This window comes from Eurytemora carolleeae, unplaced genomic scaffold (assembly GCF_000591075.1).
Source record: "Eurytemora carolleeae unplaced genomic scaffold, Eaff_2.0 scaffold52, whole genome shotgun sequence".
Taxonomy (NCBI): domain Eukaryota; kingdom Metazoa; phylum Arthropoda; class Copepoda; order Calanoida; family Temoridae; genus Eurytemora; species Eurytemora carolleeae.
The window spans coordinates 311,015-335,378 of record NW_019396055.1 but is presented as its reverse complement, the minus strand read 5'-3'; the positions used below and the strand labels follow the sequence as shown (position 1 = coordinate 335,378).

The window sequence follows — 24,364 nt, the reverse complement described above, 5'->3', positions numbered from 1 at the left end:
TTAAATTCTATTTTGTCAAATTTTGTTAAAATGTAATTGTTGGATTAAACTAAAAAAAGGGCTAGGACAGTTCATTTCTTTGCTTTTTATCTGTATCTATCATAAATGACAATATTGTCTGAATTGACAGATTTTAAATGTTTTAAGACTAGTTCATGCATCGATTTCTCAGGGTTCTAAGTAGAAACCGTCCTTGATCCAGTCAAGATTCAGTCAAACTGCTGAATTATTTTCTAAATTACAGCTTAATAAACTCGTATTTGGAGTGTACCACTCTCAATATTTTTACTACAGTGATAACCAGAAAACTCTGGAATAGTATGACGACTTTGAGAATCAAGTTTTAACTTTAAAAAGTTCATTAACCATGAAACATAGCAATTTTGCAATTTCAGAAAAAAAGTAATTTTAGAAGTGTCTGGTTACAACTATTTGCTTTGTAACACCATCAACACTTAAGTATGGTAGGTTACTTCAAATTGCCATTGTGTAACTTAGAATTTGTACTTCTTTATTGTGTAATATTTTCCTAGATTTTCTGTCAAATTCTGTTTAAATCTAACAAATCTCATGGTCAAGAAGCAAGCATGGAAGTTAAAGAAAACGTCATTGAAATCTAGACAAATCTATCTTATCACTAAATCCTTCCTAGATATGAAAAATTATTGCACAAATTATTTTCTACCTTGATATTTCAACATCTTGATTTTTCTAGTGTTAACTCTGATTTTATACCAGAAGATACGAGTAGTAAAACATTATAATTATAGTTATTATTCTCCAAGAAAGAGAGAAACTTTAAATGCCACACACAACATCGTCTTTTAACTTGTGAATATTAGTTAACTATCTTGTATCCCTGTATTCCTTACCTCTTACAGAAAATAAATTAATTTGTGGTTTATAATCAGATCTTGGAAACATAACTAGGACAATTGATTTAATGTGGAGCGACATGGAGACCAGATTAGATTAGTCTCGTTCTACTCTCTAGCCTTCTCTTCACTTCTCCTCTTAGTCTAGCCTTCTCTTCACTTCTCCTCCTAGTCTAGCCTTCTCTTCACTTCTCCTCTTAGTCTAGCCTTCTCCTCCTAGTCTAGCCTTCTCTTTACTTCTCCTCTTAGTCTAGCCATCTCCTCCTAGTATAGCCTTCTCTTCACTTCTCTTCCTAGTCTAGCCTTCTCTTCACTTCTCCTCTTAGCCTAGCCTTCTCCTCTTAGTCTAGCCTTCTTTTCACTTCTCTTCCTAGTCTAGCCTTCTCATCACTTCTCCTCTTAGTCTAGTCTTCTCCTCCTAGTCTAGCCTTCTCTTCACTTCTCCTCCTAGTCTAGCCTTCTCTTCACTTCACCTCTTAGTCTAGCCTTCTCTTCACTTCTCCTCTTAGTCTAGCCTTCACTTCACTTCTCCTCTTAGTCTAGCCTTCTCCTCCTAGTCTAGCCTTCTCTTCGCTTCTCCTCCTAGTCTAGCCGTCTCCTCCCAGTCTAGCCTTCTCTTCACTTCTCCTCCTAGTCTAGCCTTCTCTTCACTTCTCCTCTTAGTCTAGCCTTCTCCTCCTAGTCTAGCCTTCTTTTCACTTCTCCTCCTAGTCTAGCCTTCTCGTCACTTCTCCTCCTATTCTAGCCTTCTCCTAACTTCTCCTCCTAGTCTAGACTTCTCTTCCCTTCTCCGCTTCTCCGTCTAGTCTAGCCTTCTTCTCACTTCTCCTCTTAGTCTAGCAGTCCCCTCACTTCTCCTCCTAGTCTACCCTTCTCCTCACTTCTCCTCCTAGTCTAGCCTTCTCCTCACTTCTCCTCCTAGTCTACCCTTCTCCTCACTTCTCCTCCTAGTCTAGCCAGCTCTTCCCTTCTCCTCCTAATCTAGCCATCTCCTCACTTCTCATCCTAATCAAGCCTTCTCTTCACTTCTAGTCATAATTTGGTCCGTTCTTTCACTTATCCTGATAGTCTGATCCTTCCATTCACTTCTCCTCCTAGTCTGGTCAGTCCCTTCCCTTCTCCTCCTAGTCTAGTCCTTCCCTTCCCTTCACTTATTGTTCTACTCTCTAGCCTTCACTTCACTTCTCCTACTCTAGTCCTTACCCACCCTTCACGTCTCGTCCTATTCTGATCCTTCTCCTCACTTCGTGTTCTATTCTGTTCCTTCTCTTCCCTTCTTGTTCTATTCTGATACATCCCTTCACTTCTTGTTATATTCTGTTCAATCCCTTCCTTTCTTGTTCTTTTTAGATCCTGCTCTTCCCTTCTTGTTCTACTCTGTTCCTTCCCTTCCCTTCTTGTTCTATTCTGATCCATTCCTTCACTTCTTGTTATATTCTGTTCAATCCCTTCCCTTCTTGTTCTTTTTAGATCCTGCTCTTCACTTCTTGTTCTACTCTGGTCCTTCTCTTCACTTCTTGTTATATTCTGTTCAAACCCTTCCCTTCTTGTTCTTTTTAGATCCTGCTCTTCACTTCTTGTTCTATTCTGTTCCTTCTCATAACTTCTTGTTCTATTCTGAACCTTCTCTTCACTTCTTGTTCTATTCTGATCCTTCTCTTCACTTTTGTTCTATTATAAACCTTCTCTTCACTTCTTGTTCTACTCTGAACCTACTCTTCACTTCTTGTTCTACTCTGTTCCTTCTCTTCACTTCGTGTTCTATTTTGATATTTCTCTCCACAATTTTTTCTATTCTGATCCTTCCCTTCCCTTCTTGTTCTACTCTGTTCCTTCCCTTCACTTCTTGTTCTATTCTGAACCTTCTCTTCACTTCTTGTTCTATTTTGTTCCTTCTCTTCACTCTTGTTCTATTCTGATCCTTTCCTTCCCTTCTTGTTCTATTCTGATCCTTCCCTTCACTTCTTGTTCTATTCTGTTCAATCATTCTCTTCACTTTTTAACCTATGCTGTTCCTTCCCTTTACTTCTTGCTCATTTCTCTACTCTGATCCTTCTCTGCTTCTTCTATTATATTTTGTTGTTTTTCCTTCTTTGATTGATTTTCAATATTTCTTTGAAAAAGAGCGCTGATAAAACCTAGTTTAGAAATGTGCTTCCACATTACTCTTAAAGAATTACTGCGTTGAATTTTTACACACAGATATTGTATTGCAGATGTACTCTCTCTCTTACTGATCAATATGTCCACCCCCTCAATTTATTCTTACTTTGATTTTTTTATCCCCCATTTTCATATTTTCAATCAAATTCAACTTTAATATTACGTTAAAAACGCAAAAATAGGGAATCAGGATTATAAACTTTAAATAAAGATAAATAGAAGAGGTATGAAGAATTAAGATATTATGAAAGAAAAAAATATATTTAAATGATTTATTTAGAATTTAAAAGTTGCACATTTGCAGTTATCTCCATAGGTTCTTGAAATAATCTAGAAATTAGGAAAGATTCTTTTCTTTTAAACCTAGAGGTTTACTCCTGTAAACCTAAAGGTCTACTCCTGTAAACCAAAAGGTCTACTCCTGCAAACCTTAAGGTCTACTCCTGTTAACCTAAAGGTCTACTTCTGTAAACCTAAAGGTCTACTCCTGTAAACCTAAAGATCTACTCCTGTAAACCTAAAGGTCTACTCCTATAAACCTAAAGGTCTACTCCTGTAAACCTAAAAATCTACTCCTGTAAACCTAAAGATCTACTCCTGTAAACCTAAAGGCCTACTCCTGTAAACCTAAAGGTCTACTCCTGTAAACCTAAAGATCTACTCCTGTTAACCTAAAGGTCTACTCCTGTAAACCTAAAGGTCTACTCCTGTTAACCTAAAGATCTACTTCTGTAAACCTAAAGGTCTACTCCTGTAAACCTGAAGATCTACTCCTGTAAACCTAAAGATTTACTCCTGTAAACCTAAAGGTATAGTCCTGTAAACCTAAAGGTCTACTCCTGTAAACCTAAAGCTTCTTGATGTTTTCGTGCTTTCTCTCTGAGGTCCGCAATACTTGAGGATTTCTGAACATTTAACTCCTAGAACAATGATTAGATTAGGCGTGGAGTAATAATTATTTCCAACTACTTAACAGGAAAGTTAAGGGAACCCGTTAATTAAAATTTTCTTATTTCCTGAATTGGTAGTTATCGTCTTTTAAAATGAAAATGCGCGAATTTTTTCACGAAAACGAGCGGGTGTTTATTTTACTTAATTGTACCAAGGGACGTTAAGTAACTTGACGCCTTTCTGGTGCATCAGAGGTTCAGAACAGGACTAGGACGAGGAGAAGAGAAGTGAGAATAGATTTCCTTGAAGCTTGAGAACCTGGAGAAGAGGTTTAGAAGAGTACTAGGATGAGGAGAAGAGAGAACAGTTTACCTGGAAGCTTAAGAACCTGGAGAAGAGGTTCAGAACAGGACCAGGATGAGGAGAAGAGAAGAGAGTATAGTTTACCTGGAAGCTTGAGAACCTGGAGGAGAGGTATAGAACAGGACTAGGATAAGGAGAAGAGAAGAGAGAATAGTTTACCTGGAGGAGAGGTTCAGAACAGGACCAGGATGAGGAGAAGAGAGAACAGTTTATCTGGAAGCTTGAGAACCTGGAGAAGAGGTTCAGAACAGGACCTGGATGAGGAGAAGAGAAGAGAGGATAGTTTACATGGAAGCTTGAGAACCTGGAGGAAAGGTTCAGAACAGGACTAGGATGAGGAGAAGAGAAGAGAGAATAGTTTACCTGGAAGCTTGAGAACCTAGATGAGAGGTTCAGAACAGGACTAGGATGAGGAGAAGATGAGAAGAGAGAAGACATGAGCAATGAATGCGAAAGAGAAGGAAACATGTGCCCGGTTAAACTGCTCGCCATTGCTACAGCTGCGTACTGATAATATTGGTATATTAAGGGACTGTAAGCATAATTTCAAGTTACCCTCCATGCAAAACTGGCTTCGCTCGATTCGCAATGGTACCATTAAATCCTTTGTCTGATGAAAGTGTGGAACAAATCTTCATTTTTCTAGGTTTAAAAGTGTTTAATTCTGAGAATTCCTGTTGTAGAAATATAAAAAACTACAATTGAAAATAAAGAGTTTTCGAAATTATAAAAAATGATATCTAATTCATACTCGGTCAGGCAAAGCTTTAAAGGGTACCGTTGTGAATTGGCATTGTCATCGTTGCATAGAGGGTCACTTGAAATTACGCTTACATTCCCTTAAAAGTTAAAATTATGAAAATTGCTAATCTGATTTTGTTTATATTTCTTATCCGCTAAAAGTTTATACGTCTTTTTAGAAATTTAAAAAAAAACAAAATTTACTTAATGCTTTAACATTTCTTTTAAGTATTTGCAACTGTAAAAAGTTGATATTTTAATAGATCGGGAAAATAAAATAAAAATACATATATTTCATTTTAACAGGAGAAAAAATGTTTACGGAAAAATGTTGAATTTGAATGTTTAATAAATGTCGTCTTTTCTACCTGATGAGCGGCGAGGAGGGCAGAGGGTGGTGGAAATCCCTTGAGAACAGAATCAGCGAATACATCAGGTTTACTGGACATTTTATTTCAGAATATAAATTAAAATGGAGAAATACAACTAAACAAGTTAAATAATAAGGACAACATTTATACAATAGATTTGTTTTGGGAATATAATGTTTACAATCGCTTTTCATTCATCAAAGAATTAGTGCATTTTAATTTCTTATTCAACACAAATACGACAAGTACTGGAGAACCCATACAACTGTGGAATCGGAAGACGACATTTAAGCAATCTTATGTGAAAATATATCTTGTTAAAACGCAATTAGCTTAAAAATCAGCGTAAAATGGTTCTGTGTACACTGCACATTCATTGGACTAAGCTTAATATCATAACTTGAGCCTAGCAGTCGTCTTCGTACTAAACAGTGTGATAGATCTCAGTGCAATAAAACAAAATGTACTTGACAGGGATTGATATTGACACCTAAAATCAAATTATGTTAGAAGATAATTTGCTAATGTCAATTGACATACTACTGTGACCTATGTAACCCTACCTGGAGTTCTCTGTAAAGGTTTGAGTTGAGTTAAGTTGCTGTTTCTCCGGTAGCTTATTAGAGTACGGGAGCTTGGAGCCCGAAAGGTTAACTGTGTGTCCAGGCAAGGATTGGGACGAGTTTTGAAGGTTTCTTAGGGTCAATCCTGAACACAGATAAATTACCAATAATCATTAAAGGGAGAGATAGGCTAGACATGGTAGTTGAGCTAAGAGTGCAGTATTATAGAGAAATATTTTAATATTCATTAAAAACTTGTAAGACCTGTCTGTTTACGGTGTAAATTGTTCAGCAAGAGCGAAAATTCTATCTTTAAAATCCTCCTGGATTGTCGTCCCAAAACCTTCACGCGCAACAACCTGCCGGCACGCGCAACAACCTGCTGGCACGCGCAACAACCTGTCGGCACGCGCAACAACCTGCCGGCACGCGCATCAACCTGCCGGGCCTAAGCGCCACAACCGGACCCATCAGCTGACTCGAGCTGCTAACGCTAAAATAAAATCCAGGAGGATTTTAAAGATCGAATTTTTGCTCTTGCTAAACAATAAACACCGTAAAAACGTCTTATAGGTCTTAAATGAATTCAAAAAAAAGTCTCTACAATACTGCTTAATTACCATGTCAATCCAGTCTCTCCCTTTAACCTTTACCCCTTCTTTATACTAGAAATTGCGTCAAAAAAAATCAAATGTTCAGTTATAAAAATGTTATATTGTCCGAATGGAAGTTCAAAAGTTTAAACGGTTTATAAAGCAATCAACTTTCATTTTTAAACGTTTTGTCACTTTTGGCCTTCTGACTATAATTTATAATATTCCAGAATCAAAACCAAGCTTACCAGGGGTTGAATGTAGGTTCGATAATTGAACACCTGGACCAGGACTTGAAGATTTGTGCATCTGACTCTCATGCTTCCGACATTTAGCTCGTCTGTTTTGAAACCATACCTGAGAAATTTTTAGACTTATTAAAATAAACTGGAATTAACTAGAATAAGCAGGACTAAACTTTAGTAACTGTCTAGAAATTAACTGAAATGAATTGATCTAAACTTGAATAAACAAAATAAACTAGAATAAATTCTAATATTGTCTTACCTGAACCTTGGCTTTACAAAGTCCTAATCTTGTCTCATCTGAACCCTGGCTTTACAAAGTCCTAATCTTGTCTCATCTGGATCCTGGCTTTAAAAAGTACTAATCTTGTCTCACCTGAACCCTGGCTTCACTAAGTCCTAATCTTGTCTCATCTGAACCCTGGCTTCACTAAGTCCTAATCTTGTCTCATCTGAACCCTGGCTTCACTAAGTCATAATCTTGTCTCACCTGAACCCTGGCTTTACAAAGTCCTAATCTTGTCTCACCTGAACCTTGGCTTCACTAAGTCCTAATCTTGTCTCACCTGAACCCTGGGTTCACTAAGTCCTAATCTTGTCTCATCTGAACCTTGGCTTCACTAAGTCCTAATATTGTCTCACCTGAACCCTGGGTTCACTAAGTCCTAATCTTGTGTCACCTGAACCCTGGGTTCAATAAGTCCTAATCTTGTGTCACCTGAACCCTGGCTTCACTAAGTCCTAATCTTGTCTCACCTGAACCCTGGCTTCACTAAGTCCTAATCTTGTCTCACCTGAACCCTGGCTTCACTAAGTCCTAATCGTTCACTAAGTTCTTCTCTCATGAAAGCATCTGGGTAGTGAGTTTCATCAAATAATCTCTCCAGTTCACTCAGCTGATCAACACTAAAACAAATCTGTTTATCAGCTCAGTCAAAAATAATTTTAAGGTCAAGTTTCTCAAACCCCCAATAACAATACAGACAAATGAGGGAAATGTTTGAATTAAATCTTTTTAAAATTATTAATGTTACAAAAAGATGAATTATTTAAGGAATCGAAATGAATATTATAAGGAAATATTGAATGAACAGTTTGAGAAAATGAATAGTTTGAGAAAATGAATAGTTTGAGAAAATGAATAGCTTGAGAAAATGAATAGTTAGAGAAAATGAATAGTTTGAGAATATGAATAGTTTGAGAATATGAATAGTTTGTCAAAAAATTAATAGTTTGAGGAAATGAATAGTTTGAGAAAATGAATAGTTTGAGAAAATGAATAGTTTAAGGGAATGATTAGTTTGTGAGCAAATGAATAGTTTGAGGAATTTAATAGTTTGAGAAAATGAATAGTTTGAGAAAATGAATAGTTTCTGAAAATGAAAAGTTTGAGGTAATGAATAGTTTGAGAAAATAAACAGTTTCAGGAAATGAATAGTTTGAGGAATTTAATAGTTTGAGAAAATGAATAGTTTGAGAAAATAAACAGTTTCAGGAAATGAATAGTTTGAGGAAATGAATAGTTTGAGAATGAATAGTTTAAAGAAATGAATAGCTTGAGGAAATGAAAAGTTTGAAAAAATGAATAGTTTGAGAAAATAAATAGTTTGAGGAAATTAAAAGTTTGAGGTAATAAATAGTTTGAGGAAATGAATAGTTTGAGGAAATGAAAAGTTTGAGAATGAATAGTTTGAGGAAATGAATAGCTTGAGGAAATGAAAAGTTTGAGGTAATGAATAGTTTGAGGATAATGAATAGTTTGAGGATATGAATAGTTCGAGGAAATGAAAAGCTTGGGGTAATGAATAGTTTGAGAAAATGAAAAGTTTGAGAAAATGAATAGTTTGAGGAAATGAATATTTTGAGGAAATGAATAGTTTGAAGAAATGAATAGTTTGAAGAAATGAATAGTTTGAGGAAAAGAATAGTTTGAGAGAAATAATGACCTAAAATTTGTTCTACTTCGTCTTTGTTTTGCTTTTTCTTTCCTCTCTTCCTCTTCTTCTTCTTCTGTTTTGCCAATATCATCTAAATTCAACAACATTGTAAATATTTTTATTATTATCTTGACTCAAATTCAAATTTTTGTGTTCCAAACTAATAAAAGGGGTACCATTGAATGGATTATTAATAGTTTTATTTCTATCAGATAATTCTGTTTATATGCACTAATAGATTAAAAGACAACATTTTAATATGTATATATATATATAGTTCTTTCTTCTTGATATTTGGGTATTCATGAAGAAATATGAAGAATCATAAAAATACAATTTTTAATATATATTTGAACGCTGATGATTTTAATGAGTTTTACCGACACTGTTTAACTTTATTGTCTAAGAATTAAAAGCTTGTTTACTATGATTATAAATAGATACTGGATGATATGAAGCCTAAAATCCACCTACAGTCAGTATTCCATGTTTAAAACACTCATTTCTATCTATTGACATATATTATCGGTATACGTTGTTAAAAATTGAAAGGATGCTAGGCCTAGTTTTAGAAGTTGGCGGGACGGAACAACCTGATTCTGCTCCAGGAGCAAGGATGAACTTGAACATAATCTTCTCAGGTACTAGAGAGAACTAGTCAGGACTAGTCTTACAACCCATGATTAGAATTACATTTGACAATTTATGACTTTCTTCTAAATTTCACAAATTTGCAAACCTTCCACAATTAATAATCCCTGTCCTCAGATCAGGTTTCAAATTCAATTATTCTTTCCTTGAATATTATTCAACTGATAAGGAAAAGGCTGCATTAAAGGAGGGTTCACGGGATGATAATTAAAGGAGGGTTCACGGGATGATAATTAAAGGAGGGTTCACGGGATGATAATTAAAGGAGGGTTCACGGGATGATAATTAAAGGAGTGTTTGCGGGATGATAATAACAGGAGGGTTCGCGGGATGATAATTACAGGAGGTTTCGCGTGATGATAATTACAGAAGGGTTCGCGGGATTATAATTACAGAAAAGTTTGCGGGATTACAAATACAGGAGGGTTCGCGGGATGATAACTACAGAAGGGTTCGCGGGATGATAATTACAGAAGGGTTCGCTGGATTATATTTCCAGGAGGGTTCGCGGGATTATAATTACAGGAGGGTTCGCAGGATTATAATTACAGAAGGGTTCGCGGGATCATAATTACAGAAGGGTTCGCGGGATATAATTACAGGAGGGTTCGCAGGATTATAATTACAGGAGGGTTCGCGGGATTATAATTACAGGCGGATTCGCAGAATTATAATTACAGGAGGGTTCGCAGGATTATAATTACAGGAGGGTTCGCGGGATTATAATTACAGGAGGGTTCGCAGGATTATAATTGCAGGAGGGTTCGCGGGATTATAATTACAGGAGGGTTCGCAGGATTATAATTACAGGAGGGTTCGCGGGATTATAATTACAGGAGGCTTCGCGGGATTATGATTACAGGAGGGTTCGCGGGATAATAATTGGAAATTAACTCACTGTTATCTCTGTAACATATTGTAATTAGGCTTCATGGCGCTTTGCCCCGCTCTTTCTCACAATTAGAGCTCTTAAATGCCACTTTAATGGCAACCCTTTTTTTACTTATTATTTGAAAGTCGAGTGATAAAGTAAAGAAATTAATAACTCGTCTGTTTTAATACCTATATTTGTAAACCTGGCGCCGAAATCTCTTAATTTTAAACTTTGATCATTTAATGTAGTAGATTTACGATATCTTTTTCACCACAAGAAGTTGGGGTTGATCGGTTCAGTCGTTTTTACGTTTATTGGACACAAACAAATTAACAGAAAACCAAAATATATATGTAGATGTAGATTTTCAATCTGTCAATCACTCATTTTCTCTCTTATTTAATTTCTTAAATTTTGATCATTATAAATCTGATATATATCTGGTATATACAACGAAGTTTCATATCTGATATAGACCTGTTTGAGATGAGGTTACAAGATGAATAGATTCAGGAGGTGAAACTTCAAGGGTTGTTGTACTAACTGAGTTCTCTTCTAACTCTGAATTTACAAAATCAGCTAAATTTAGAGAAATATTCTATTGCTAAAAACTGCGCTTGAAGGACGCTTTACACTCCTTTTCTAGTTATAATTTAGTAACTTTATATAGAAATAATTTTTATCTGAACTCTTAGATAAAAACAAAAATTCAGATTTTCTTAATTTTCTTGATTTTCTTTGTTATTTTTCAAAATAACAAAACAATAACAAGGGTTTTTTTTGAGGGGGGATGGGTGCTGTTAGAACCCTGTAATCCTTTTCAAAGAGAAGTACAAAATGTTTAACCAATAAGCTAAAGACTTAGGACACGTCTTCCATCAGTGTAGTAAAGTAAAACTAAGAGATCATAGAAAATGTAAATTCCTGGTTTTAAAGTTTCTTTGTTGGTTCTGATAACTAGAGATAAAGGTTCCATGTTCTCAACCAGGTGCCTAGGATGGATTACTCCTTGGTAACCACTGGACCCGGAGAACCCAACCTCAGGTAGAGGTTTACTGTTTCCAGGGTTGGTTCTTGGTCCCAGATTCTTTAGCTCATTAAAGGGTTTGACGGGATCAACGATGGAAGAACTATTCAAGGTTTGATCATTCTTCCTGAGTACTGTAGACTTATCAGACTTATTTAGTGTCTCTGTTGGCTCTAAACCAGGTCGGAAAAATTTCGTATATTCAGGAGAACTCCATTTTTCGTCCTTTATTTTCTGAGGCGGGTCGGATACCTCTCCTTCCTTTTCCTCAATCTTAACCAAACTCTCCTCACTCATTATTCAGCAAACTTCTTTCTGTTTCACGTCTCAGTATCTGGTTGAAAACAAGAAAATGATAAGAATCACTAAACTCCAAGACATAAAGTTTTTTAGATGCCTGAATGTTTATAACTGTGCCACCTGAACCATTGAGTGTTGGATATCCACAACCTCAGTCTCAACCGTCCTCCACACGAGGTCGATTCCGTCTGGCGGTCTCGTCTGCATTTTCTTGGTTTTGGCGGCATTTCTGGCGCCAAGACATTTTCCGTCCGACCTCGCTATAGTTCTCTGCCAATTATTCATCCCCACCTCTCCCTGCGCACTTGAAGATAAATGGTAAACAAAATTCTATTCTTATTCAATCATTTATTTTTAAATTTAAATCATGTGAGAAAATATATTTTAGAGTGAATGTCGTTGTCGTTATAATTTAAAATTTAAAATAGAAAATGAGATATCTCATGTATTCCTTGATGAGACAAAGCTATTAAAGGTAACGTTTTGAATCGAACATACCAATCTATAAATGGAGGGCAATTTGAAAATACGGGTTACGTCGGTCCCTTTTATACTTTTCCAAAATTTTGATTTAAAAAATAGTATTTTAGACAATTATAAAAATGAAAGAGGATCAGAATAGACAAGAACACAATGGATAAAAGAGAACCTGAATAGACAAGAACACTATAGATGAAGGAGAACCAGAATAGACAAGAATTCTAGATGAAAGAGGACCAGAATAGACAAGAACCCTACGGATGAAAGAGAACCAGAATAGACAAGAACTCTAGATGAAAGAGAAACAGAATAGACAAGAACACTATAGATGAAAGAGAACCAAAATAGAAAAGAATACTATAGATGAAGGAGAACCAGTATAGACAAGACAACAGTAGATGAAAGAAAACCAATATAGACAAGAACACTATACATGAAAGAGAACCAGTATAGACAAGAACACTGTAGATGAAAGAGATTCAGTATAGACAAGAACACTGTAGATGAAAGAGAACCAGTATAGACAAGAACACTGTAGATGAAAGAGAATCAGTATAGACAAGAACACTGTAGATGAAAGAGAACCAGTATAGACAAGAACACTATAGATGAAAGAGAACCAGTATAGACAAGAACACTATAGATGAAAGAGAACCAGTATAGACAAGAACACTATACATGGAAGAGAACCAGAACAGACAAGAATACTATACATGAAAGAGAACCAGAACAGACAAGAACACTGTAGATGAAAGAGAACCAGTATAGACAAGAGTTCTAGATCAAACGAGATAAGAATAAAACAAGAATTAGAGAAAGTAGAATAATAACAAATCCATTTAAAAAAAATATAAAGGAACCGAAAACTCGTCTAAAACTCTAATAATGCTTATATTTTTGCAACCTGATCGTGTAAACTTTGACTATTTAATTTAGCAGAATCTATGTTTTGAAATTAAAAATTTAAAGTTTTGCGACATCAGGTTGCAAAGATATACATGTACTAGACGGATATAAGAATATACATGTACTAGACGGATATAAGAATATTCATGTACTAGACGGATATAAAGAATGTCCATGTACTAGACGGATATAAGAATNGTACATGTACTGGACGGATATAAAGAATGAACATGTACTAGACGGATAAAGAATGTACAATGTTCATTTCGGAAAAGGAAGAGAGTGGAGCCGAATAAGAAAGTCCTGACACTGCAAAATTCTATACTCTATACTGTATCCTGCATGTATATACAGTCTTCCATAATCCAAGATATAAGTTACCAAACTCATAAAATTATTAAAATCTAAACCACAGATTAAAAATATTGTGACAATATCCTAGTTTTCTTTTCCCAGTATACTTAAGTAGGGCCAAACCCATAAAATGGATATTTATGGAGAAGTTGGCATGCCAAGGTAGGGTTTATATTTCTAAACATTAGATAATCTACGAACAGTATGAACAAGAACTCTAGATGAAAGAGGATCAGAATAGGCAAGAACTCTAGATGAAAGAAGACTAGAATAGACAAGAACTCTAAATAAAAGAGGACTAAAATAGGCAAGAACTCTAGATGAAAGAGGACCAGAATAGACAAGAACTCTCAATGAAAGAGGACCAGAATAGACAAGAACTCTAGATGAAAGAGGACTAGAATAGGCAAGAAAGCTAGATGAAAGAGGACCAGAATAGACAAGAACTCTAGATGAAAGAGGACCAGAATAGACAAGAACTCTCGATGAAATAGGACCGGAAAGAACAAGAATTTTAAATGAAAGAGGTCCAGATTCAACAAGAACTCTTGGTGAAAGAGGAACAGAATAGACAAGAACTCAAGATGAAATAGGACCGGAAAGAACAAGAATTCTAAATGAAAGAAGATCATAATGAACAAAAACTCTAGATGAAAGAGAACCAGAATAGACAAGAACTCTAGATGAAAGAGAACCAGAATGAACAAGAACTCAAGATGAAATAAGACCGGAAAGAACAAGAACTCTAGATGAAAAAGGACCAGAATAGACAAGAACACTATAGATGAATGAAAACTAGAATATACAAGAATTCTAGATGAAAGAATACCAGAATGGACAAAAACAATAGATGAAAGAGGACCAGAATAGACAAGAACACTACAGATGAAAGAGAACTAGAATATACAAGAATTCTAGATGAAAGAGTACCAGAATGGACAAGAACACTAGATGAAAGAGGACCAGAATGAATAAGATATCTAGATGAAAGAGGATCAGAATGAACAAGAAGTCTAGATGAAAGAGGAACAGAATGAACAAGAATTCTAGATGAAAGAGTTATCCAAGTGTTCATTGTATCATACCAAGCATATTCTGTATCCAATTAAGTTTATATGTATCCCAGCACGCATATTCTGTATCTAAGTAAGTGTACCTTGTATCATACCAACCATATACTGTATCCAATTAAGTTTATCTGAATCCTTGCAAGCATATTCTGTATCCAAGTAAGTGTGCCTTGTATCCGATAAAACATATTCTGTATCCAAGTAAGGGCCCCCTATATGTTACCAAGTACTTGTTGTATCTGTATCCACCAAAGAATATGCTGTAAATAAGTAAGTGTACGTTGTATCATAGCATGGACAATTTATCAACTTACTCATCTATGATTATAGGTTACGGAACTCTTCTCATCCTCCATCCTCCATCCTTCGTCCTTCATCCTTCATCCTCCATCCTTCATCCTTCATCCTTCATTCTTCATCCTTCATTCTTCATATTTCATCCTTCATCCTTCATCCTTCATCCTTCATGCTTCATCCATCATGCTTCATCCTTCATCCTTCATCCTTCATCTCTGGGATTATTTTGACTAGTTTGGAGAACTCTACTAATCCTTCATTCTTCATGGACGAATGAATCAGCTCATTAGTCTCTCTAAGATTATATTAACTAGTTTGGAGAATTCTTCTCATCCTTCATCCTCCATCCTTCGTCCTTCATCCTTCATCCTTCATCCTTCATCCTTAACCCTGAAGGGACTGTAAAGGAAAAATGAAAGGGGGAATAGGCTGAAATTGTCTCGAGAAAATTGATATAATAGATATTTTAATAAATACGTCCGTATCATGTGACCAGAACTCCAACTAACGTCAGCGTAGTATCATTATCACGTGACTCCGTCTGCATCACGTGACCAGTATACTGCACTGCCATTTAAGTGGGAGTTGTGGTCACGTGATACGGACGTATAAATAATATTATTAATTATATGTTTTATAAATGAAAAATTATTAAATTCAAATGATAATAGAAGCAACCCTAAATTTCTTAGGCTCCTCTTGGATATCGTCGTTTTCAGATTGGTTGTTGATTTTCTAAATATGATTCGTTTAAACCTACTAATTTTATACAACATTTTATATATATAGATTTTCGTATAAATTTTACACAGTTTAATATCAATTTCTCGAGACAGGAAAATCAGATAGAACTCTCATGGGTCTCGATCAACTCCTTACATGCTTAGGTTTCAGCCTATACCCCCTTTCATTTTTCCTTTACAGTCCCTTTAATTTCTGGGATTATTTTGACTAGTTCGGAGAGCCCTTCTCATCCTTCATCCTTCATCCTTGATTCATCTCTGGGATTATATTGACTAACTCATCTCATCCTTAATTCTTCATGGACGAATTAATAAACTAATTAATCTATTATTACCTATTAATTATAGTGACTAATTCTGAGAATTCTTCTCAACCGTCAACTCATTTCTCTCTAGGATTATAGTGACTAGTTCGGAGAACTCTACTCATCCTTCATCCTTCATGGATGAATTTATCAACTCATTTCTCTCTAGGATTATAGTGACCAGTTCGGAGAACTCTACTCATCCTTCATCCTTCATGGATGAATTCATCAACTCATTTCTCTGTAGGTTCCAGAACTACATATTCTCACAGGTCTGTACATTACATAAAAAGAAAAATCTAAATAAAACAGATTGAGAAATGATTATTGAATATCTAGGTTATAGGATCTGATATTGAACTTGTTAGTTTGGAAATACTTCAAGGTGTTCAGGACGCATTGAGGTTAGTCTTCTATAAAGTTCTACGCTCATAAATACAGAGTGTCCCACATTAAATTAGACCGCGTCAATGGGTCTAAATTACGATTTGGGGGACAAATTAGAAAATTTAAGAAGAATGAATCATTTTGAAAAATTTAATAAGGCTAATAGAATTTTTTTTTGGCAGAAAATTAATTTTTTAATTTTTTTCTTAAATTTTCTATTAATTTTAAATTTCATGGGAAACGCCGGGCACTTGAACTAGTTATCCATAATCTAAAAATTCCTGAAAATAGTGCCTATTTAATAACAACCAAAAACCTGCAAAAACTATTCAATTATTTAAGAACATCCGCCGAGTGATTCATAGAAAAAAATTCAAACTCGTAAAATTATTTTTAAATTAATATTTTTGCTTTAGTTTGAAGAGAGAGGAATATGCCAATGTTTGGAATATTAGATTTTTTTCTAACGAAGTGAATCTGATTATCAGGTTGGACTTTTACAAGATACTGATTATACAGAAGTTGGTATTTGGAACTCTTACTTTTGAAACTTTTACAAGATACTGATCATACAGAAGTTGGTATTTGGAACTCTTACTTTTGAAACTTTTACAAGATACTGATCATACAGAAGTTGATATTTGGAACTCTTACTTTTGAAACTTTTACAAGATACTGATTATACAGAAGTTGATATTTGGAACTCTTACTTTTGAAACTTTTACAAGATACTGATTAAACAGAAGTTGATATTTGGAACTCTTACTTTTGAAACTTTTACAAGATACTGATTATACAGAAGTTGATATTTGGAACTCTTACTTTTGAAACTTTTACAAGATACTGATTAAACAGAAGTTGATATTTGGAACTCTTACTTTTGAAACTTTTACAAGATACTGATTATACAGAAGTTGATATTTGGAACTCTTACTTTTGAAATTTTTACAAGATACTGATTATACAGAAGTTGATATTTGGAACTCTTACTTTTGAAATTTTTACAAGATACTGATTATACAGAAGTTTATATTTGGAACTCTTACTTTTGAAATTTTTACAAGATACTGATTATACAGAAGTTGATATTTGGAACTCTTACTTTTGAAATTTTTACAAGATACTGATTATACAGAAGTTTATATTTGGAACTCTTACTTTTGAAACTTTTACAAGATACTGATTATACAGAAGTTGATATTTGGAATTCTTATTTTTGAAACTTTAAAAGAGACGTTTCACGAATATAATACAGGGTGTCCCAATAAACATTGGAATTCAGTGACGATTTTGATATCGTCTTTGTAAATGATTTTTTGATTTAGTTTAGTGATACCTACTAAGAAAGCTATAATCCGTCTTCTAGAGTTTAGAATTTGTTTGTCTATGTTTTCATAGCCTATTGAGGTGTACTCAGAGATAAGAGAGTTACAGAGATCGATTAGCACCTATAATATGCGATATTTTCCACAGCATGTTGTATTGTGTACCTGTACACGACCAATCAGGAGACATTTGTATTCAGGGATATTTAAGGATTCTTTGAAAAGGAAATGCAAAAACTTTAAAAATAGACAATATTTATAAACGTTATGTTTTATGCTTAAAATTGGAGTATTGCTTTAAAAGTTGTAAAACTTAACCCCTGAATGCAACAAGTGGCCGTAAGATGTCAGTCAAAAAACATTACATGGAACCGTAGCATGGCGTGCCGGGACACTATTGGTCTGCTCAGCCTATCCAGAGTGTATGAGCAGTCTGTGTATTCCGTGGGTGTACTTAATAAAAATAAATTCGTGTATACAAGCATAGTACAGTTGTCTCTCTTCACTGTTTATCTTGCAGAAATGTTACAGAACATCATATCAAAATTTTGCAGAAAAACAGTCTTTTACCGTTTACAAAAAATATACTCTAGCAGACGTAACTTTATTTTGACCATTGAAATTAGGTAACACAAAGACGACTTCGAATTCGTCTCTTAATTCCCACGTTTATTGAGAGACCCATTTACTATATGTCCATAATCCAGAATGGAAAGATCCATAAAAAAAGTTGTTTATGTTCATAAAGCTCTATTTTGTTTGTTTAAATCGTGTAGAAAGAAACTTGATTAGATGTATGATATACGATATACATTACACAACACAATTTACATTTCTACTCATCGAACCTGATTAGATGTATGATATACGATATACATTACACAACACAATATACATTTCTACTCATCGAACCTGATTTGATGTATGATATACGATATACATTACACAACACAATATATATTTCTACTCATCGAACCTGATTAGATGTACGATATACGATATGCATTACACAGCACAATATACATTTCTACTCATCGAACCTGATTAGATGTATGATATACGATATACATTACACAACACAATATATATTTCAACTCATCGAACCTGATTAGATGTACGATATACGATATGCATTACACAACACAATATACATTTCTACTCATCGAACCTGATTAGATGTATGATATACGATATACATTACACAACACAATATACATTTCTACTCATCGAACCTGACTAGATGTATGATGTACGATATACATTACACAACACAATATACATTTCTACTCATCGAACCTGATTAGATGTACGATATACGATATACATTACACAACACAATATACATTTCTACTCATCGAACGATCATGTTTTCCAAAAGATGGTTTGATTTGATATATCTTGTATTGTCTAGGTTCTGTGAACTTCTTTGTATCCCAGAGCTGAGAAAACTAGACCTGGAGAAGGTTCCAAGGGTTTTAAGAACAGATCTTTTAATCAACCTTCCTAGGTAGCTCCTATCTACATGTGGATTTACAGGATTACCCATAAAGGATGAGACTTAAGAGACGACTGTACGGAATTTAAACTTGTTTTTTCTTATTCATGATTCCTGCATACAAACTTCTCTTTCTACGCCAAATCAATAATTAAGCCATTTAAAGAGCTTAGGATCTTCATATTTTCAAAAGATTCAAGTCCTCTCTCTACACTCTCATCTTTTGTGAGAAACCATATTTTAAACAATAAAAGTACTTCTAACTCAAAAATGATATAAAATGACTTATTTAACCTCAAATATTTTAATGTTGGGTAATTTACTTGAAAAATGGGACCAGATTTAATGAATAGTGAGTCATAGTTGAACCACATATACGTGGTTTAACCACTTCTTTTCAGTTTAAACTATAGCGCACAAGAGATTGGATTTAATTTCGTCTATGACGTTCAACTACTTCTTTCTATTCATTAAATCTGGTCCATGGTTTACTATAGGTTGAGTGGATTAGGTGAGCTGTATCTAGGATATGGAGCAGGAAATCCAGAACGAATGGATAGGTAACTATTTAAAGTTGAAAAATAAAATATTGAAAAACCAAAATTTTCGACATATTATTAGGAAAAGTACGCAAATTAAGGAAGGATAAGGAGTATGTTTTGAAAAGAGGAATTGTTTTCAACAGAAAATAAGTATATAAAGTATATATTCTAGGTAGTATATTGAAGGTATATATTCTAGGTACTATAGTGAAGGTATATATTCTAGGTACTATAGTAAAGATATATATTCTAGGTACTATAGTGAAGGTATATATTCTAGGTACTATAGTGAAGGTATATCTAAGATGAGAACTCTGACACATTTCTCCCTAAAAAGAAACTGTACGGATAGAATTATAGAACTTCTCTCTAAAAGCTGTAAAATGTATCTCCAGGTAAAAACTTTTACTTAAAACGTGTTGATTTTTCCAAAATTATGATCTTTGCCTTTTCCTGTGTTCCAAGTTAAATAATTTTTTTGCCGGAAAGACTTGAATTGAGCCTTTGCCACAAACTATGACTTTCTAATCCTTTGTAACCCAGTGTCGTAGACCTTAGATATTTCAAACTATGAATTCTGTTAGATCAAATAATCTAAGTTTGAAATATCTAAGGTTTACACAATCAGGTTGCAAATATGAAGGAATAAGAAAATTTGAGTTTGTGTCAAGGACTCAATTCTTTTTTTAAAGTTACAATAAAATTTGGCAACCTCCAATTACTGATAGTCAAAAATTTATAAATAATTTTAAAGTTGTTGCTTTTGTTTAACGTATTTCCAGGTTCTAGATGTTGAAGGATCCAGGGATATTACAGATCTCTGCATTCAGGTTCCGAGTTTATACAAAATATATAATAAGGAATTGAGTCTTTGTCACAAACTTAAATTTTCTAATCCATATACCTTTACAACCTGATGGTGCAAACGTTTAATATTTACAACTTATATTATTTGAAATATCTATGGTTTACATAGGGTTGCAAAAATAAAGGGATTATAAAATCAGAGTTTTTGGCAAAGACTCAATATCATTACTGTTACTATAGTTAATATTATATGTATAAAGAAGTTTTTTCTTTGTCCGTCTATTTTGGTGCTTGTTTGTGTGTACAATCATAATTTATAAAACCCTTGACAGCTTTCCCTCAAACTTTATGGAAAAGATTAGTTTCCGGTCAAATCTGGGTTCCTTAGCACACTGTAAGCGTAATTTCAAGTAACCCACCATGCAAAGACGACAATTCCCGATTCCCAACAGTACCTTTAGAAACTTTGTCGGATCAAGTATGAATTATAAATCAATGTTTTTAATATTGAAAACTGATCATTTCAATTGTGGTTCATCTGAAAAAGTGACTTGCACATTTGTACAGCAGGAAAGCATAGAAATCATCAGAATTGATAACTTTTAAACCTATAAAAACGACAAAATGTTCCACATTATTGCCAGATCAGATCAAGGTTCTAATAGTTCCGTTGTGATATCGGGCATTAACATCTCTGCATGGAGGGTCACTTGAAATGATGCTTTCAGGTTCCTTTAAGCTTGATATATTTGTTTAGTATCTAGCAGAGTTTAGATTAAGAGAACTCAATGTATTCAACACTTCCCTAACTATCAGGTAGATTTATCAAATTTAATTTAATCCGAAAAAAATTCTTGACTGTAAAGGTTTAACGGATAACATTGAAAAATACTTTGCTTCTCTGGTTGGGTGTTTGCTTTTTTGTTTGTAACCGATAAACGTCAAAACGGCTGAACCGATCAGGCCCAAATTTTGTGTGGGACCTCACATGACCCCAGGGAATGTTCATGTAAAATAGTTTAATTCTAAAATTATTTATGGGAAAGGGGGCACGAAGCGCCCTAAAAGCCTAGTATTGTAAAGAAACTGAGTTTTGTGTCACAAACTCAAATCTTCTAATTTCTACATCGTTTCGACCTGATGGGTCAAACCTTTGATATTTCAAACTTAAATTATTTGATCTAACAGGAAATATAAATGAAATATCAAAAGTCTACAATAATGGGTTGTAAAGATATAGGGATTAGAAAATCAAAGTTTGTGACAAAAACTCAGTTTCTTTCAAAAATATTTAATATTGTAGAGTTGAAAAAGATTGGTGGGTTAAATTCTGGTTTAAAATTCTCAGAACTGAGATGGAATTTAAAGAATTTTAGCCGCGGTTTAAATCTGCCAAAACCCGGTTTAAACCGGCTTAAATCTTGAAACATCATTTAATACAATTTTATGTGGAACCAACCATATTCAAGCCACAGCTTAAATTCAAACCGCCGCTCAAATTCTTTAAATTAGGCCACGATCATTTACATTCTTTTATCCTCCTCTCCAGTCTCCATTACCATTGGAAAACAAGCAGTATTGAAGAAGACTGTTCTACAAAAATATATTTCTACAAGCTAATTTATAAAACTGTGGACAGGGGCTCAAGTTAAATTTTCCAATGAACATGAAATACTACTGAAATTGTGTTTTGTAAACATTTTAAAATTACTGTAAAATACAAATACAAATACATATAAGGTTGCTCGAATGTCAACTCGGTATATGTATGGTTTTCACTGTAGATTTTTCAAACCTACAAATTTTTTTATTCATCCTTGTTGTATAATTGTAGAGGATTTGCTGCAGTGTTACAAACCCTGACGAGTTTACGTATTCTAAACCGTGGTATTCCACTCTGCGAAGCTTTAGAGTATCAACAACTTATAGGAACATATTTAGTTTAAGTATTTGTTACCTCTTTTTCTTTTTAAAATGTAATAAAATCAGAAATATTTCTTTATCGGCTAAACTATTTACATACAGATGAATCCACTCGGCGGCCATCTAGAAGATTGCATCTAAAATCATTTCAGGTTTTTAATTTGAACTGATTAGTGATTACTCCCCTAGAACTAGAATTTTTTAATCCTTATAACTTTGCAACCTGATTTCGTTTATTTCAAACTTTAATTTAAATAAAAATGTCAAAGGTTTCCACCATCAGGTCAAAAAGATGTAGAATTCAAAAATAGAGTTTGGGACGAGTGATCAATTTCTCTTTCAAACTATCTAATTTGTTTGTATGTGTTTAATGGGTATTGATAAATAATTTGACTTGTTTGAGTTATCTTTAATTTAACTCAGGCGTCGGAGAAAGCACATTTCCACACAGATATTGAGATGGATTTACTTTACTCCTTCTGCTCCGAGATTGAGAAGATGATCTTCAAGTTCAACCCTGATATATTCTCAACCTATCTTAAACTAGCAGTTTTCCAGCATCTGAAACATCTAGGTAAACCTTGGAAGGTTAGAATCAGAGGCGTATTCAGGGGGGGGTTATGGGGGCTAAGCCCCCCCCTGGACCAGTGAAATCTATTGATTTCAGGGGGTTTACAGGCCCCAACGGGTGCTGAGCCCCCCCTGAAAAAGAGAAAAAAAATTTAAGCCCCCTCTGGACAAATTCCTGAATACGCCTCTGCTGTGCTATAAAATATATATTAATTGATTGATATATTTTTTCAACATATTTGAAAATAAGATTTAAATTAACTCAATAGTTTTATTTCTGCTTTTAAAAATCTAGAATAAGTCAAGTACACAAACTTTTCATTATATTGCCTAAAACACTATTATTTTGGTACGACGTGCTATAAAGTTTTGGACTTAAATTTTCTCTGTATCTCGTAGGTAAAAGGCTTGAACATTCTCGATAAAGATAAAATTTATGTCCAAAAACTTCGAACCAAAATAATAGTGTTATAAATAGTTTATTATTAGTCCTTTATTAGAAAGTAAATAATTTCGTTTTTTCCTTATATTTTGGTCACTGCAGTATAGTTGTACTTTTGTTATTTTAGAGCTCTCCAGGGATCTAGTTGATAATGATGCAGTTGTTCTTGAGGTAAAAAAAACATGCAACATATCACATGACTCTGCAACGTACTAAAATTTGCAAAAATTTGTTTTCCTCGGACTCTGAGAAAAGTTTTTTGTTTCATGATATCATATTATTATTATTATTCTTCTAAATGAAGAGCAAATTCTGATTCTCAGAAAATAAAGTGATGACAAATTTCAATGGAACTGGAATGCTTCTGCAATGGNTAATATCCATCTTTTAAAGAGACTGTATTCGGAATTTCAAGTGATCCTTCATTTAGAAAAGACCATTCCAATTACAGCGAACCCTTCAACCTTTATTTGATGAATATTTTGAATAACATCGTCATAATTTTTCTAGTTGAAAAAGCGTTTAATTCTTAAAATTTCCACCATCATTCCTGCAGGAGAAATCTCTTTCATTCTTGGTTAGTCAAAGCTGTTGAGGGTACCATTGTGAGTGGGGCATGTCTGCCAGACTCTTTTAATGGATTTTATCTTTTGAAATTACGACTACTTCAAAGAAATGAGGATATTGGAATTTTGAAAAGATTATTTATGTAATGCGCTTGACGCTTGTACCCTTGAACCTCTAAAGACCATATGATTTAATTAATTTTGTTTTGAAGACTGGGGATGTACTTTGGTATGTTTACGGACTCTGCAGGGAGCTGGGAGATGTACACCCACTACTGTACAGAAGGTACATAAAAGTATAAAGAATATGTATCTATATTGCAAGATAAGTCAAATATGTCTTTTAGTAAAATTTCTTTAAAAAATAAAAAAGTTAAACTCTATTTTACTAAAGAAAATGTGCTTTTTTATTTTGATATTTATTATTCATACAATGTAAATATTGTGCCAACATTATGCCAGGAAATTGGGATGACAAGCCGGGGAAATTAAAATGACAAACCTCTTCATTTTCATAACTACAGGGGAATATATTTAACCATTATTTGTAAATGATTT

General features: G+C 34.1%; 2 protein-coding genes across 3 annotated transcripts; one reads left to right on the top strand and one right to left on the bottom strand.

Annotated features, from left to right (window-relative positions):
- Positions 1-3,302: 3,302 nt before the first annotated feature.
- On the bottom strand, positions 3,303-11,833 carry LOC111706585 (homeobox protein orthopedia). 2 transcript variants are annotated; one of them, XM_023479507.1, is made up of 9 exons: positions 11,192-11,833; positions 10,745-10,828; positions 8,752-8,833; positions 7,600-7,711; positions 6,809-6,917; positions 5,968-6,112; positions 5,402-5,474; positions 4,656-4,799; positions 3,303-3,958 (listed from the first exon to the last, which is right to left on the bottom strand). In XM_023479507.1, the coding sequence occupies exons 1-9, from the start codon at positions 11,589-11,591 to the stop codon at positions 3,872-3,874; spliced, it is 1,236 nt and encodes a 411-aa protein (XP_023335275.1). In that variant the 5' UTR covers positions 11,592-11,833; the 3' UTR covers positions 3,303-3,871. The 2 variants fall into 2 exon arrangements, with proteins under 2 accessions (XP_023335275.1, XP_023335267.1); XM_023479499.1 differs by lacking the exon at positions 3,303-3,958 and having other exon boundaries at positions 3,991-4,799.
- A 2,706-nt stretch (positions 11,834-14,539) lies between these two features.
- Positions 14,540-22,810, top strand: LOC111707070 (uncharacterized). Its single transcript, XM_023480072.1, has 11 exons — positions 14,540-14,563; positions 15,919-16,021; positions 16,089-16,153; positions 16,553-16,624; positions 18,873-18,968; positions 19,454-19,516; positions 19,779-19,893; positions 20,281-20,328; positions 21,063-21,121; positions 22,140-22,380; positions 22,652-22,810. Exons 2-10 carry the CDS (start codon positions 15,965-15,967, stop codon positions 22,249-22,251), a joined length of 687 nt encoding a protein of 228 aa, XP_023335840.1. The 5' UTR covers positions 14,540-14,563; positions 15,919-15,964; the 3' UTR covers positions 22,252-22,380; positions 22,652-22,810.
- Positions 22,811-24,364: the final 1,554 nt, after the last annotated feature.

Excerpts from the sequence above, each read along its gene's own strand:
- LOC111706585 (XM_023479499.1), bottom strand. The coding sequence starts at position 11,591 with ATGAGTGAGGAGAGTTTGGTTAAGATTGAGGAAAAGGAAGGAGAGGTA. Across the intron at positions 8,834-10,744 it reads TGTAACCTCATCTCAAACAG|ATGATATTGGCAAAACAGAA; the intron begins GTCTATATCAGA and ends TGTTGAATTTAG. Across the intron at positions 4,800-5,401 it reads CCCTCCTCGCCGCTCATCAG|TACGCAGCTGTAGCAATGGC; the intron begins GTAGAAAAGACG and ends CAATATTATCAG.
- LOC111707070 (XM_023480072.1), top strand. The coding sequence starts at position 15,965 with ATGGATGAATTCATCAACTCATTTCTCTGTAGGTTCCAGAACTACATA. Across the intron at positions 20,329-21,062 it reads TTACAGATCTCTGCATTCAG|TATCTAGCAGAGTTTAGATT; the intron begins GTTCCGAGTTTA and ends ATATTTGTTTAG. Across the intron at positions 21,122-22,139 it reads AACACTTCCCTAACTATCAG|AGGATTTGCTGCAGTGTTAC; the intron begins GTAGATTTATCA and ends GTATAATTGTAG.